Source organism: Battus philenor, unplaced genomic scaffold (assembly GCF_028537555.1).
Source record: "Battus philenor isolate CCGP_79_NKW_IND1 unplaced genomic scaffold, ilBatPhil1.0.hap1 SCAF_30, whole genome shotgun sequence".
Lineage (NCBI taxonomy): Eukaryota > Metazoa > Arthropoda > Insecta > Lepidoptera > Papilionidae > Battus > Battus philenor.
This window is the reverse complement of record NW_027181694.1, coordinates 5,646,341-5,661,234: the sequence shown is the minus strand read 5'-3', so window position 1 is coordinate 5,661,234 and position 14,894 is coordinate 5,646,341. Positions and strand designations below refer to the sequence as shown.

Here is a 14,894-nt window from a genome sequence, read left to right as displayed (position 1 = left end):
TTACTTCCCACATTTCATCTGTCTTACCCTTTCATTTCCATTTTCCTTCTTTTTCGATGATTCATCCATCACCACATTCCTTGGGTTTAACAATATTTATTTTAAATTTTATTTTAAAGAATTTAATTTATGTACGTGTTACTATTATTTACAATTATTTTTTCTTATTATTATCTGTGTTATATTTTTTTGCATAATCTAACGAATACAGGTCGCTTCCATCGTTCTCAATTAGCGAGGGTGTTGAGTTCTCGTTGATATTAGTGCCTAACCGGGTGGTGTGAGGATTAGGGGGTAGCGTGGACCTCTCGGCAGTCTAAGAAAAGATACTGATCCTACCTCAGATCGCCCCCGCTGTTCACAAAGACGGGGTCGTGCGGCCAATGCCCTTTACGTTTCGGTCGATGTCCTTTACTAAAGGGCGAAGAACTATTTATAATTACCTGAATTAAATAACCTATCGGACTTTGTTCTGGCAAACAATCACTTTCAATATATTACTTTTTTTTAACTAGGATAACAATGTGCACTTACATCAAAACTCGGGGATTCCCTTTCTAACTTAAAAAACAACGCAATTTGAATACAGTTTTATTTTCACTTTGTTGTGCTAATTTTGAGAGTTCAGTTTCAATTACGTAGTGTGTTGTAATGTAGTGAGTCGTGCTTTGTTTTTAAAAGAGAATAATAAATTTATATACATTTTCACGTGTTGTTTCTGATTACAAAAAAGGTAAATATTTATTCCAATATATTTATCGGCAGAGTTATATTATTTTTTAAAAGTAGTATTTTGGTGACCCTAGAACCTAACTTCGTTCTTAACATGGTTTGCTATAGAAAACCTTAATTCACTTTGCGGCGTTTCAATTTGCGTCGTGTTTTTTTGGAATGTAACCACGACGCAAAGTGAGGTATTGGTGTATATACAGAATTATTAAAAATACAGATAAACAAAATGACTAAATAAAATAAGTAAAAAAACAGTCCAATAGGAAATGGTGAAGGTAATCAGGCGACGCATGAAAGGTAAAGAAATGAAAGATTGTGTAGGAAAAAAAGTGGAACGAATGAAATATGAAATGAAATGAAAATAAAAGAAGGATGCTATTTTTTAAAAAAAGAAACTAATAATACCTTATAGCACATTAAGAAGCCGATTATTATAAAAGAATGCGAATGAATTATATAATAAACTGAATCTTCGGGAAACCTTTTAAATACACAGTTCAGAAATTGTCGAACGTTTTGCGTCTTGAAGAAGTTATGTAAGGATTCAATTATAGGTAATATATATATATATATATATATGTACCCACACTACCAGGGTGACGCTTTGTCAGTCGTTGTATTTCGTGCGACAGAGATAAAGCTCTACGAAGTCGAAATTAGCCTATTGTCTCTTTCCAAAGGTCGATGTGCAATATTTATCGTCATGTACTGTATCTTTTAATTTTTTTTAAGATATCAATTTTAAGTTCTCAGAAATAATTTTTAGTTATATATCTTGTGGTAACTCGTTTAGTATGTTGACATTTATTTACATAGTAATAATTATAAGAATTTAATATTAGCTAATTTTTACGTACAAAAATAATCAGTAAATATATAGATATATAATAATAAAAGAATTTACATATTTTTATAAATAACAAAGTCGTGTTAGTTATATACGGCTGGACCAATTTTGATCCTTTGTGTGTTTTTAATTTCCCTTCGTCCGAAATAAGATTAATAAGATAATTGGCATTAAAATATGATATTAATTATTAAACAAAAACAGCAAACACATCATCGCCATCTCAACCACAGGATCCATTGCTGGCCATAGACTAATCCCATAGACCACCTTCTTGTACCTAATTTTTTTTGTAAATTAAACAAAAAACAAATCTGCCTATTCATTGACTGTCACACGGAATAAAGTTCCACAGGTTAGTTAGTTAACAATATATTAAAATTCTACAGATTAAAAAAAATTGCAAGCGAATTAATACAAAACACTGCTTTAATCACACGAACCACAGAATAAATTAAAAACCCTGTTCCAAAAACAATAATCGTCAGGATTGAATCTTAAGACTCCAGCAACAGTTGCACAGCCAGATGGTTGCTGAGGAATAAAAGGAAATAGAGGAATAAGGTTCTGGAATGGAGACCACAAAGCGAAGAACGTCCACTCATAAGGTGGACAAGCTTTGACTTTGTTAATGTCATCAGAAAACGCTAGTTGGAAACCGCTTCTAATCAGCTCTATTAGAAATATGCATAATAAAATAAAGAATAAAAAAAATGTATCTAGCCACCTAAGAGTAATAAGATGATGGAAGGAAGGCGATGAAAGCAAGAAGGAATGAAAGAACAAAATGAAAGATATTGTGATGGAAATAAGGTAAGAATAAAAGAAATTGAGAAGTATAACAGTAAGTGAAGAATAAAGATGAAAAATCTGAAAAACTTATTTGTAAACAAAGACCCTGATCCCAACTTATTAGGGGTACGAGAGGCGTCCAATAGCGGTGGCCAATAAAAAAATGCTAGAGGTCCGTATCTAGCTGTGGACGAGCTGCTGAAATGGTGATGGTGAACATTCTAGACCTAACCGGTAAGATCACAGACTTTACCCAAAAAATTTTAACACTACCGTTCGCACGTTTCAACAGCGCTAATTCGGATTACTTGGCTTGTCGCCGGCCGCCGTTTTTGACATTATCGGGAAATTATGAATTGTAAAGTTTTAATCAACTCATCGCTAATTCTCATGCGTTCTCAAACCTGTTCCCTTACTTTCATGAAATTTCAAAGATATACATACGTAAATAAATACAAAATTTGTTTGTTTTATATATTTGTTTATTTCCATTCTCTTTGGTGTTCAGTATTTTTCATTCGTATGGTATGAAGCAAAACAGTCTCCAAGATGCAAAGTTAAATTCGCCTTGTAAATATTTCACTATCTTCCGACGATTCTGCTCCACTTTCACTTTTTTCATCTCCAATGTCTTCTTCCGAATCGGCCAAATCATCCGGAACGTCAGACAAGACGTCCGCGCGTTCATCATAAATAATCGTGTCGTCTATTTCGTCTGCCATGATGAAAGGGCACAAGCACTTATAAAAACAAAATACTTTTTGGCGTGTGTAACTTATTGTTACCTAAACAAAACACCAACAGAACTCAGCGATACTATTTATACTATTTTGCGCACGACACTACTGTGGTGTCGCCGGACGGCATAGAGTTGGAATTTTTTATTCAGGAATTGATCTTGTATGTCTGGTTTCTCTGTTCCAGGAACTTGCGCGGCTCGAAGGTCAGGTGCTCGGCAGTTCAGCACCACCAACATCCTCCGCGCCGTTGTCTTGTTCCATCGACCTCCCGGCTACCGACACCATTGTTGAGGTAAACGATTTAGGAATAACATAGTAATTGATATTTGGTATATCACGAGTAAGAAAAAGCGTCTTAGTTAGGCCCTCCTAGATGGATCGACGATATAGTTAGTCATGGAATGCACAATGGTTGACCTTGCGATCTTTGGTTGATGATGTTGATCTTAATTTTTAGTCAAAAGACTGTGGGAGACAAGGTAGTTCTGTAGCTTCTTGTTAATGTTGACCGGTACAATGCGATTAAAATAAGAATAGGACCGGCCTAGCGCCATGTTGTGACGTCACAACGGGAACTTGGTATAGTGTGCAAAAAAAGCAATGTTAAAAAATAATACCAGTGGCTAAAGTCACTCGCTCGTTTACCTTCGAAGCAGTTTCCAAATGCTTAATGAAACTTCCAAATACATCACGCGATATATGAATATTGCCATCTGGCCCTGGTACAATTCTTGCTTGTTTTAACTGGTCCAACAACATAATGGCACGTTTTTTTCTCTTCCTCGAAGTACTTATCAACATTGCTGATAATCTCTCGAGCTCGCCGATGTAAAACACTACCTCTTTTGCTCATTGTAGAACAAATTAAACAATCAACAAAAACAATTATTATTATTTTTTTATTTTATATATTTAATGCTGACCGTACTTATATGAGTGAAGTTAGCCGAGAGGCCGTCCTATTCTTATTTTAATCGCATTGTACGGTACGGTATGTGTCTGAAGTCATGCTGTTAGCCGGTTTTGGCTTTGTACCAGATTCATCGAAATGGAGCCCGTGGAAACTGAGGTCCACAGGCCGAAATTTTAGGCCGCGGAACGTACCACCAGTTACGGCGAAGACGACCAAACGTTGGAAACTATAACCGTATAGGTGTATAGTGAATGATTGAGTTAATTATGTAACGCGAAGCGAGGACTACTCGGCGGTCGAGAGAGACACGGGCCTCTCCGGACCGCCCTCGCTTTAAACGAATTAGGCGGACGCGGCCGTCGTATGATGTGTAGGTGTATAGTGAATGTATGTGCATCGAGACCGGCGTGGTTCGATATGATAATATTGACTAGGCTATATTCTAATGTTGATGGGCGCTGTTAGCCGTTTTGGCTTTTACAGCTTCATCGGCCTCAGGGCTCGCGGATCCGAAATCCGCGAGCTAATGATCTTAAAAAAAAAATCTACGTCAGATGCTTCACCTGACGTATTGTATTAGCTAATTGTTACTAAGTCGGCTTTCGGAGAAAGATGACACCCTTCCTCCGAAGACATTTTACCTGAATAGATATCGGAACTATGATAATATGGACCACACCTCCGCTAGCACTTATAATGAGCGCGGAGACTCTCAACAGCGCGATGCAAACTTTTGTTGCGTCTACCGTGGCGCCATCTGTCATCTATCCGTTTCATTACGACGCCGCCGCGATGCGATCGACGGTCACGTGGGTAAGAGCTCGTTGCTAGGCAACGCGTGTTTCGAGGCGCGGTCCAAAGGCGGAGCGGTTAGCGAGTGGTGCGCGAAATGCACGCCACAAGACCTTCTAATGATCATCTGAAAGCGCAAGATGTAGACTGGTTCTAGATGTTTTTATTGCAAATCTATACAGGAAACCTATGTCCAGCTGTGAATTTCTTACAGATTAAATAACAATGATACTAGTTAAACAGAAGCTTTGCCTACAAGGACACTCGAATGTTAAACTTATATGAAATGATTATCCAAATTCTAGATCATCTACGCACTAACTTGTATACATTTAACATATTCTTACTACATACTTAGCTAATATTTATTTAATAATATTTATTGTACACGCAAGGATATTTAAATAGTTTCATAATAATAAACAAAAGAGTACAATGGGCGGTCTTATAGGAGACAATATCTTACAGACAATCATAGTATGGAAAAGGTACAAGTATAAATAATGAGACTTGCCCATGTGACGACTTCCGATCACTTTTGATCACTTACTCAGACACTGCTCCCGATTCGAATCCAAAAGACGTAACCACGTGACTTTATGTGAAAACCTTAATATACCTCCGTTCAACTTACCGGACCTTCTCAAGAAAAAATCTACAGCAGAATCTTTTGATGAGTTGACCCGGCACATTGTCCTAAATCTCAAGGCATTTAACGGTCTGTAGCGCTTGGGCAGCGACTTGAAATAAAATAATGTACCAACTAATATATAATTGAGTATTCCAAATTGTATTGTTAATATGTATAAATTTTAGCTGTATTTACCCATAAGAGAAAATGGTGTAAGAAAAATTGTAAAAAATTATAAAACGCTGTCGTGCCTCGCAGCTGGGAGAAGAAAGATCCGTATCAAATAGCGGCAACCCTCTCCCAACTGTCTGCGTTTAGTTTAAGCGAAAATAAATATTGTAAAAAAAACACTAGCGATACTAATTAGAATTAATAAAAAAACCCTTGACATACCTTCATAATTTTAGAGCAGTTTTATTCTATTGATAATAAAATTCTGCCTAGACTCTCCCGCATTCGAAAGGCCACAAATCGAAACTGAATGCCAGTTAGGTAGAAAGATAGAGAAGGCAAACATCACCTCTATAATGATACAGAAAGAAGACAGAGCAACCTTCTTCAACTTCTGCAGAACAGTAATAAATAGGAACAAATGATAAGATAAACAGTGCAATACAAAAATGTATATCAGAACTAATTATAATTGAAATATTAAATATGTAAATGCTAATATTAAAAATAAGAGAAATAAACTGTCATATATAGGTATAAAATGTAAAATTAACTAAAAAAGCTGTGATATATAAAATATAAATCGTATAAATAAACTAAACTACACCAATATCTCGCTTTGGGTCGTTACGTTTTGCGTTTTTTTCGAAGTTGCGTCGCTGCTTAATTAGCACTAATTTTCACTGTGCGTCGTTAGATTTTCGAGGTTGCGTTGTTTTTAGTTCGAATCTTTAATTTTTTATTGAAAATTTCTTTTTTTCTAAAAGATGGCAACACTTTTGTTTCTAATTGCGCCATGCCATCAAAACTCGGGATTCCCTTTCTAACTAAAAATCAACGCAATTTTAATACAGTTTTATCTTCACTTTGTCTTGCTAATTTTGAAGAGTTCAGTTTCAATTACGTAGTGTGTTGTGCTTTTTTTAAAAGAGAATAATAAATTTCTACGTGTTGTTTCTGGTTACAGAAAAGGTGTATATTATTCCAATTTATTTATTGGCAGAGTTATATTATTTTTGTTTATTAAATGTTTACTTTGTTCAATTTTATTTATAAAAAGTAGTATTTTCGTAACCCTGGAACCTATCTTCGATCTTTACATGGTTTGCTATAGAAAATCTTAATCCACTTTGCGGCGTTTCAATTTGCGTCGTGTTTTATTGGAACGTAACCACGACACAAAGTGAGGTATTGGTGTATATATGAAATTTATTATACAATAAATTGTTAAAAAAAAACATTTAATATATATTATTTATTTACACCTCTAATGTTTCCATTCCATTTTTTCATTCAGTTGTCTGTAAGAGATTGCCGCCTGTGATAAGACCGCCCATTATACTTTTTTGTTTGTTATTATGAAACTATTTAAAGTTATTGGTATATAGTAATTGAGGATGGACGAAAGAATATTAGAGCTAGAGAGAAAAATTGACTGAATTATGGAATGAAAAAGAGAATAATAGAGACTGAAGAACGGAAGAAGAGGTATGAAAATAATAAAAAGGAAGTGAAAAATTTTAATAAAGAAAATAAATCCCTGTTGCCAACAAAATAGGGGGTGGAACGAGATGTCCCCAATAGTGGGAGCCATAAAAAAGGCGCTCATCGTGGCGATCTTTGATCTCTGATCGGCTGACATGGTCTATATTACTCTGAGATGTTTTCTGTCTGTGTATAATTTTGTCTGCGTCTCCTCAGGCGACATTATCACCAGACAACGCCGGCTCCCTCCTGTCGGTGCAGTCCGCCCCACCAGAGCAGAGGACCATGCCTCCAGAGCAAAGGGAACGTCCAGCCAGCTTACTTCTTGAGTTACCACTAGCCACTGTAAGTATTGAAGTAAGAATATACATCATTTTTCATATATCCATGGTCTCCTGGCGGGAAATCGCTAGGTGCTGGCAGCTTCAGCAGTCATCACCGTGATGTTCGGGAGAGGCCGATGTACTTGCTGTAAGGATCTATCAGCCGACATGATGATAATGGTTGATTATATTTACCTTATAATCCAAGTGAATGTAACCATCAACACAAAAAAATAAACAATAAAAATATTAAAAATACTTTAGTAAGAAAGGGACAAATATATAGCTAATTCCGCTATGAAGCAGTAGTCATATTACTTCTGAGGATACCTCTTGGAGGGGTGAAACACGTGTAGAGTAGTTTAACGGTGGTAGTTGTGTTTTCCATTGTTTGCCGCACGCGCATTTATCAGCGGGCTGGCGGGCGGTGAACTTCATTGCACGACTACTGCTGCATAGCGGAAGTAGCTATATATTAGTCAGTTTCTTACTTAAGATGGACTTTCGCAAAGTAACGTCTGAATCTATTTGGTAAAAAATACTGTATTTATGTTGTGGGATTCTCTCTAGAGTTGGTAGACTTTGGAGGTAATAATAACAGGGACTTTTAAGTAGAAGGGTGTATATATGCATTTGATGTGATTGAAGTCAAGCTGCTAGTCGGCTCAGGCTTTGTGCAGCTTCATTGATATTTAGCTCACGGAGACAGGAGGTCAGTTACATCGAAGTCGTACGCGTTAAGAGGAACTTCACCCGTGTAGATGTAGTGTTGTGATTGTAGTGTAGCAATAATTTAAACCATAATATAAATATATAGACAAACATAATATAAATACATAAACCATAGTCTTTGATCCCTGTTTAGCAATGTTTTTACTTATTTTTTCATTGTTTGACTATAAATCATTATATGTTCTGAGTGAGATAGTTATAAGGTAACAACTGTAACTAATTTTATATTTCTAAGCTTCTAAGTTTGTATTTTCTTACTGCCTTTTGTTACTGTCTATCTCCAATAAAGTAAATAAAGAATGGACTTTCGCAAAGTAAAGCCTGAATCTATTAGATAAAAAATACTGTATTTATGTTGTGGGATTCTTCTTAGAGCTGAAGGTTTTGGAGGTAATAATAACACGACTTCTGAAGTAGAAGTATGTATATATGCATTTGATGTGATTGAAGTTAAGCTGCTAGTCGACTCAGGCTTTGTGCACGGAGACAGGAGGTCCGCGAGCTAAAAACGAAGAAACAGTTACTTCGAAGTCAAGAGGGACTTCACCAGTGTTGGTGTAGTGTTGTCACTGTAGTGTAGCGAAGCGTGGACTACTCGGTGATCGGGAGTGACATGTGCCTCTTCTGACCCTCCTCGCTTGAAGGCGAGGCGGTTACTCATCAAGTTTAACCCATATCGATTTAAAACTATGAAAACAATATTCGATCAATAATAAGCCGAGAAGTATTGTATAGCGCTCTCTTTCGCACGATGTGTATAAACAATTATATTTTTGTGGAATTCCCCTTTTATATACGCCGCTGTCGATGACGTAAAACAGATATCTTACATACATCCAATGAAATTTTATTTATACAGTAATACCCCGCTTTACGCGAGGGATACGTTCCAAAAAAAAATCGCGTTAACTGAAATTCGCGTATAACGAGTTTTATGACTAAACATAGTCAAAAATAATTACAAAAAAATACAAATCATTTTAATCAATCACTTTAATTCTAGGAACACTCTATGCAATACATACTCTTATTTTTTTACGGAAAAATACATCTATTGTCTTTTGGGTAACGTTTTGTTTACGTTCTTGTAAAATACGTTCATAACACCCAACACTGTTTTCAATTGTTTGACAGATAGTCAAGACACCATAGAGAAGTTGATGACTACATTATATTTATACGCACTCTTTCGCGTAATTCGAGGCATTTGAGCGCGATATTTGCAATTCGCGTTATAGTGAAACCGCGTATAACGGGGTCGCGTAAAGCGGGGTATTACTGTATATATATAAATTACGATAATTTCATTTAGTTCCTGGTGTAATTCCGAACTGGATTTTGCAGCAAGTCGGCGCTTATTTATCGGCGATGTCGCCAACGGAACAGGAAGAGGATTCCTTGTTGACCCTCTCGTCCGTCACGGCGCGTCCTCTGCTTGCAGCCTCCAGGAAGCTGCGACCACGACCAGATTCCGCCGAGTAGGTTCTATAGCTGTACTAAACACTCACATAAGACATATCCATCATAATTCTCTAGTTGCTATGTTTTTAACACTATAGCGTACAATTATATATAAGAGTCAATTAATATTGTAAACTAATTTTACTTTCAAATAAAAATAAAGTAAAAAACACAAATATATTATAACAAAGACAAAAAAAGTGTTCTTTTCAATGTAATTCAGTTCTATTTGTTTTAAACACTAGCTTCGCCCGCGACTTCGTTCGAGTGTGATCTAACAAAATATTTATTTACTTTTTTTTTCGTTTAAATATTTTTCTTAAAATATAAGTAGCCTAAGTTATTTCTTATATCAGTTACCTAACAGTATAAGTCCCGTCAAAATCGGTACAACCATTTCAAACATTAGCCGGAACAAACAGACAGAAAAACGAAAAACAAAAAAACATGTAATTTTGGTAAATGCACCGCATATATATATATTAAAGAATGTAGTAAAAAGCGGTTATTTTCATATTACAAACAGACACTCCAATTTTATTTATGTGTATAGATTATCTGATCCGACAAATGTAGTTAATAACAATTTAATAAATAAAATACTGTTTATTAGTATGTTTGTATTCTACAATAGTTACATTAGTTAATATATATATATAATATACAACCACGACTCGAAACGCTTTCGAAACATCATTCTTTCGCTTGTTTTTTCGTTTCAATTCAAATGCAGCATGAACTGTCACGGCAAAATTTATTGCAGTGATAGTTGCGCCATCTGAAAATTAGTCATAGTGACTTAGAAAAAGCTTTATGGACTAATGCACAACAACTTTGCTGAAGGTCATAACATGTATATATATATATATATATATATATATATAGAGAGAGAGAGAGAGAGAGAGATAGAGAGCGAATTAAGTTTTAGTTAAGCAGCGTCCTCTGCGTACCATAATACCACATTGCGATCAGCCAAGTTTGGCGATTATGGTATATCCAACATAGATATCTTTATACATGTATTTATACAGTATATAATGTACATTTAAATATATATTTATACATAGTATGTATACTTTAATACCGGGTTTGCTAATAATTTTATAGTAATTTTTAAACGCGAATTTTAAATTATATTTTTTTATAAAACCTTTTTCCAGTATACCATGTCCCCCGGATGGTGGATACGGTTGGGTGGTGGTGTTTGGTGCGTTCATGGTGCAGTTTTGGGTTGCGGGACTGTTCAAGTCTTACGGAGTGCTGTACGTGGAGATAATGGAGACATTCCCGGACTCATCGGAGTCCGTCGCATCATGGATACCGGCTGCCTTGTCCACGTTATGTCTAGCCCTTGGTAAGTTCCACATCAGGTCTTCATATTTAACTCTTCGTCATCATTTATTCAGGTTCTGGACGCCCACTAGTCTAAGCCAAAGGTCTCCCTATGAATTTTCACTGAAGTACAATATTTTCTTAATAATTTAATTTTATTAAATATTCTTTATTGTACACGCTAGGAAACATATAAATAGTTACATAATAATAAACAAAAAAGTACAATGGGCGGTCTTATCACACGTGGCAATCTCTTACAGGCAACTGATTGGAAAAACAGTATGGAAATATTAGAAGTATAAATAAATAATATATAATAAAAGTTTTTTTTACCAATTGATTGTGTAATAAATTTCATATACACCAATACCTCACTTTGCGTCGTAGTTACGTTCCAAAAAAACATGACGCAATGTGAATTAAGATTTTCTATAGCGAGACTTGTAAAGATCGAAGATAGGTTCCAGTGTTATGAAAATACTACTTTTTAAAAATAAACTTGAACAAAGTAAACATTTAAAAAACAAAAATATTATAACGCTCCCAATAAATAAATTGAAAAAATATTTAACTTTTTTGTAACCAGAAACAACACGTAAAAATGTATATAAATTTATTATTATCTTTTAAAAAAAAGCACAACACACTACATTACTACACACTACGTAATTGAAACTGAACTCCTAAATCAGCAAAATGAAGTGAAAATAAAACTGTATTCAAATTGCGTGGCGCAATTAGAAACAAAAGTGTTGCCATCTTTTAGAAAAAAAGAACATTTCAAAAAAAAATTAAAGACTCGCATACAAAACAAAGCAACATCGAAAAACTAACGACGCACAGTGAAATAATTTTCTACTAATTAAGCAGCAACGTAACTTCGAAAAAAACACAAAACGAAACGACGCAAAGAGAGGTATTGGTGTATTTATAAGAAGATACAAATTTGTGAAATTGTTTCTGAAATATCATGTTTTCTCTCTACAGCTCCGCTATCTTCGGCTCTTTGTGAGAAATATTCTTGTCGTCTGGTGGTGTTCATTGGCGGATTGTTCTGCGGCACGGGCTTGGCGCTTTCATTCTTCAGCAAAGGGTTGCTCCATCTTCTCCTGAGCTTCGGAGTCATGACTGGTAAGTCTTTAACTTAAGGTATCTTTCGATCGAAGACATACTTTTGAAAGGTAGTGGATAGTTAAATTCTTGTAGATACATTGTTTTTAAACGGTCTTATTTAGTTCGACCCGTACGGAATTTGTTTGGATCAAAATTAGAAATTGAAATTTAAGCACCTTCCCGTTGTCACATTGATCTGAAATTTGGTACACACATTTAATTTAGATGACAATACAATATAATAAAATCAATAACATTATAAATCTAAGATGGCCGCCGATACAAAATGGCGGATTACGTATTTTTCCTTAACCCCCTCAATATCAAATGAAATGGCTACACTAGTAAACACGATGATTATGTCAAAATTTAAAATTCAAGATGGACGCCGTTCCAATATGGCGGACTAGGTACATATTTTTTCACAACCACCACAATATGGGTATCAAAAAACCGTTTAACTTAAAAGTTTTTTAAATGTATTTATTTCTGTCAGAATTATAACTTATCAATTTAATTACCAGTAATAATATCTATCAAACATTCTCTATGATATACTATCTATTCTACAACATAGTAAATTTTAGTATTAATACATACTATGTTTACATATCAGAGAAAGATCTAGCAATGGCCCCTATACAGATGCACGTATGATTAACTGGGTCAAGAAAGTATAGATGTTTCTAGAAGAAGGACTACATTTTAAGTTGAAACAGATTAAAAATATCGTGTAAAATTTAATATTCCACATTTTAAATTATTATTACTTTTCGTTCTGGCAGATTTTGTACTGCCAGAAATCATTGGCCAGTCGCATTCCAATCAACATTATATCATATCACCCCATAGATTTTAGATAGATAGAAGCTGTAAAGAATGAAAGGAGATACACCAATACCTCACTTTGCGTCGTGGTTACGTTCCAAAAAAACACGACGCAAATTGAAACGCCGCAAAGTGAATTAAGATTTTCTATAGCAAACCATGTAATGATCGAAGATAGGTTCCAGGGTCACGAAAATACTACTTTTTAAAATGAAAATTGAACAAAGTAAACATTTAAAAAACTAAAAAAATATAACTCAGCCAATAAATAAATTGGAATAATATTTACCTTTTCTGTAACCAGAAACAACACGTAAAAAATTATATAAATTTATTATTCTCTTTTAAAAAAAAGCACAACACACTACATTACAACACACTACGTAATTGAAACTGAACTCTTAAAATTAGCAAAACAAAGTGAAAATAGAACTGTATTAAAATTGCGTTAATTTTTAGTTAGAAAGGGAATCCTCGAGATTAGATGGCATGGCGCTATTAGAAACAAAAGTGCTGCCATCTTTTAGAAAAAAAAGAAAATTTCAATAAAAAATTAAAGACTCTACCCAAAAACAACGTTACCTCGAAAATCTAACGACGCACAGTAAAAATTAGTACTAATTAAGCAGCGACGTAACTTCGAAAAAAACTCAAAACGTAACGACACAAAGCGAGGTATTGGTGTATATGTAAAAGAACTTGTGAATGTAAGAAGAGAACGATGATCAAAAAATTGATCTAAATTTATTTGAAACAAAAGTACATGTCGTAGATTTAAAATAGGGAAAACGATAGGCCTTTAAAAATGGCGCCAAATAAAAAAATCGAAGCGGCTTGGATGCAGCGTTTTAATTATCTTTACTGTATAAGTAATAATTGAAATTATCATCATCCAGCGCAGGACATTGTAGAAGATATAGGCCTTGCAGTGTGTTTTCATCAGTTGAAAAGAAATAAATCGACTTCAACTTCTGTTTCTAATAGTATACGATTTAAGTTAGCTAACAACAGATTAAGAGACAATTAAAATATTATACGTAAATGTATAAGAAAAGGCAAGGACGCTCATATCTGTGGAAAATAGATTCTAATAATAATAAAAAACCCCTCTCATTATTATCAACCACCTTGTTGACATCCTGCGCTTGTCGGTCTGTGGTATCTCTTCCAGAACCATGTCCTCCCAGCGCCCAGAGATCCTCAACCAGGGTCACCTGACATCTTTACGGTCTATTATGCTATTTCAATTAATAGCTACCGAAACTGCTGTACCGCGCCTTAGGTATCTGAGACGGGGGGTATGAACTGCTATGTTCCTTCGGTCCTTCAACTCTTGTAATGTTGTTAATGTTCTTTTTTCCTCGGCCCCCACTTCGCCGCGCCTTCATAAGGCGCGGTACAACAGTTTCAGTACCACTTTAACATAGATACTTTAGTTTAAAAGCATATTTGATTTTTAACTCTAAGTCTTATATAATAAAATGCAATTTTCTTTGACAGGAATCGGCGGTGGACTTTCCACGACACCCGGAATAGTTATCGTATCGCAGTATTTCGATAAGCACAGGTAAGTTTACTTCGATATTAAGTTATATGGAAGTAAGTTCTAAGTTTTCATGTATTACTCTTATACAGGATGATTATAAAGGATGGATATGGATATATGGATAGTCTTTGATCCCTGTTTATTTAATGGAATCAGGCGTTACCTCGCGGAAGTCCATCCTAAGTAAGAAAAGGACCAATATTTAGCCACTTCCGCACATGCAGTGGTAGTCGTGCAACAAAGTGCACCGCCCGCCAGCCCACTGATAAATACGTATGCGGCAAACAATGCGAATTACACAACTGCCACCACCAAATTACTCAACACGTGTTTTACCCCTCCACGGGGCATCTTCAGGAGTTGTTACACCGATTAGTGTAGTGTAGTCTTTGATCCCTGTTTAGTAATGTTTTTATTTGTTTTTTCATTGTTTGACTATAAATCATTTTATGT

General features: G+C 35.1%; 1 protein-coding gene across 1 annotated transcript in view; it reads left to right on the top strand.

The window, feature by feature from the left end:
* Positions 1-998: 998 nt before the first annotated feature.
* The window catches only part of LOC137927282 (monocarboxylate transporter 12-like), a 34,532-nt gene continuing 20,636 nt past the window's right edge, over positions 999-14,894 (top strand). The window contains exons 1-7 of the mRNA XM_068771065.1: positions 999-1,007; positions 3,296-3,403; positions 7,320-7,448; positions 9,503-9,636; positions 10,780-10,973; positions 11,942-12,085; positions 14,396-14,462. Of these exons, the coding sequence (XP_068627166.1) occupies positions 999-1,007; positions 3,296-3,403; positions 7,320-7,448; positions 9,503-9,636; positions 10,780-10,973; positions 11,942-12,085; positions 14,396-14,462 (785 nt within the window). The remainder of the gene's footprint in view (positions 1,008-3,295; positions 3,404-7,319; positions 7,449-9,502; positions 9,637-10,779; positions 10,974-11,941; positions 12,086-14,395; positions 14,463-14,894) is intronic.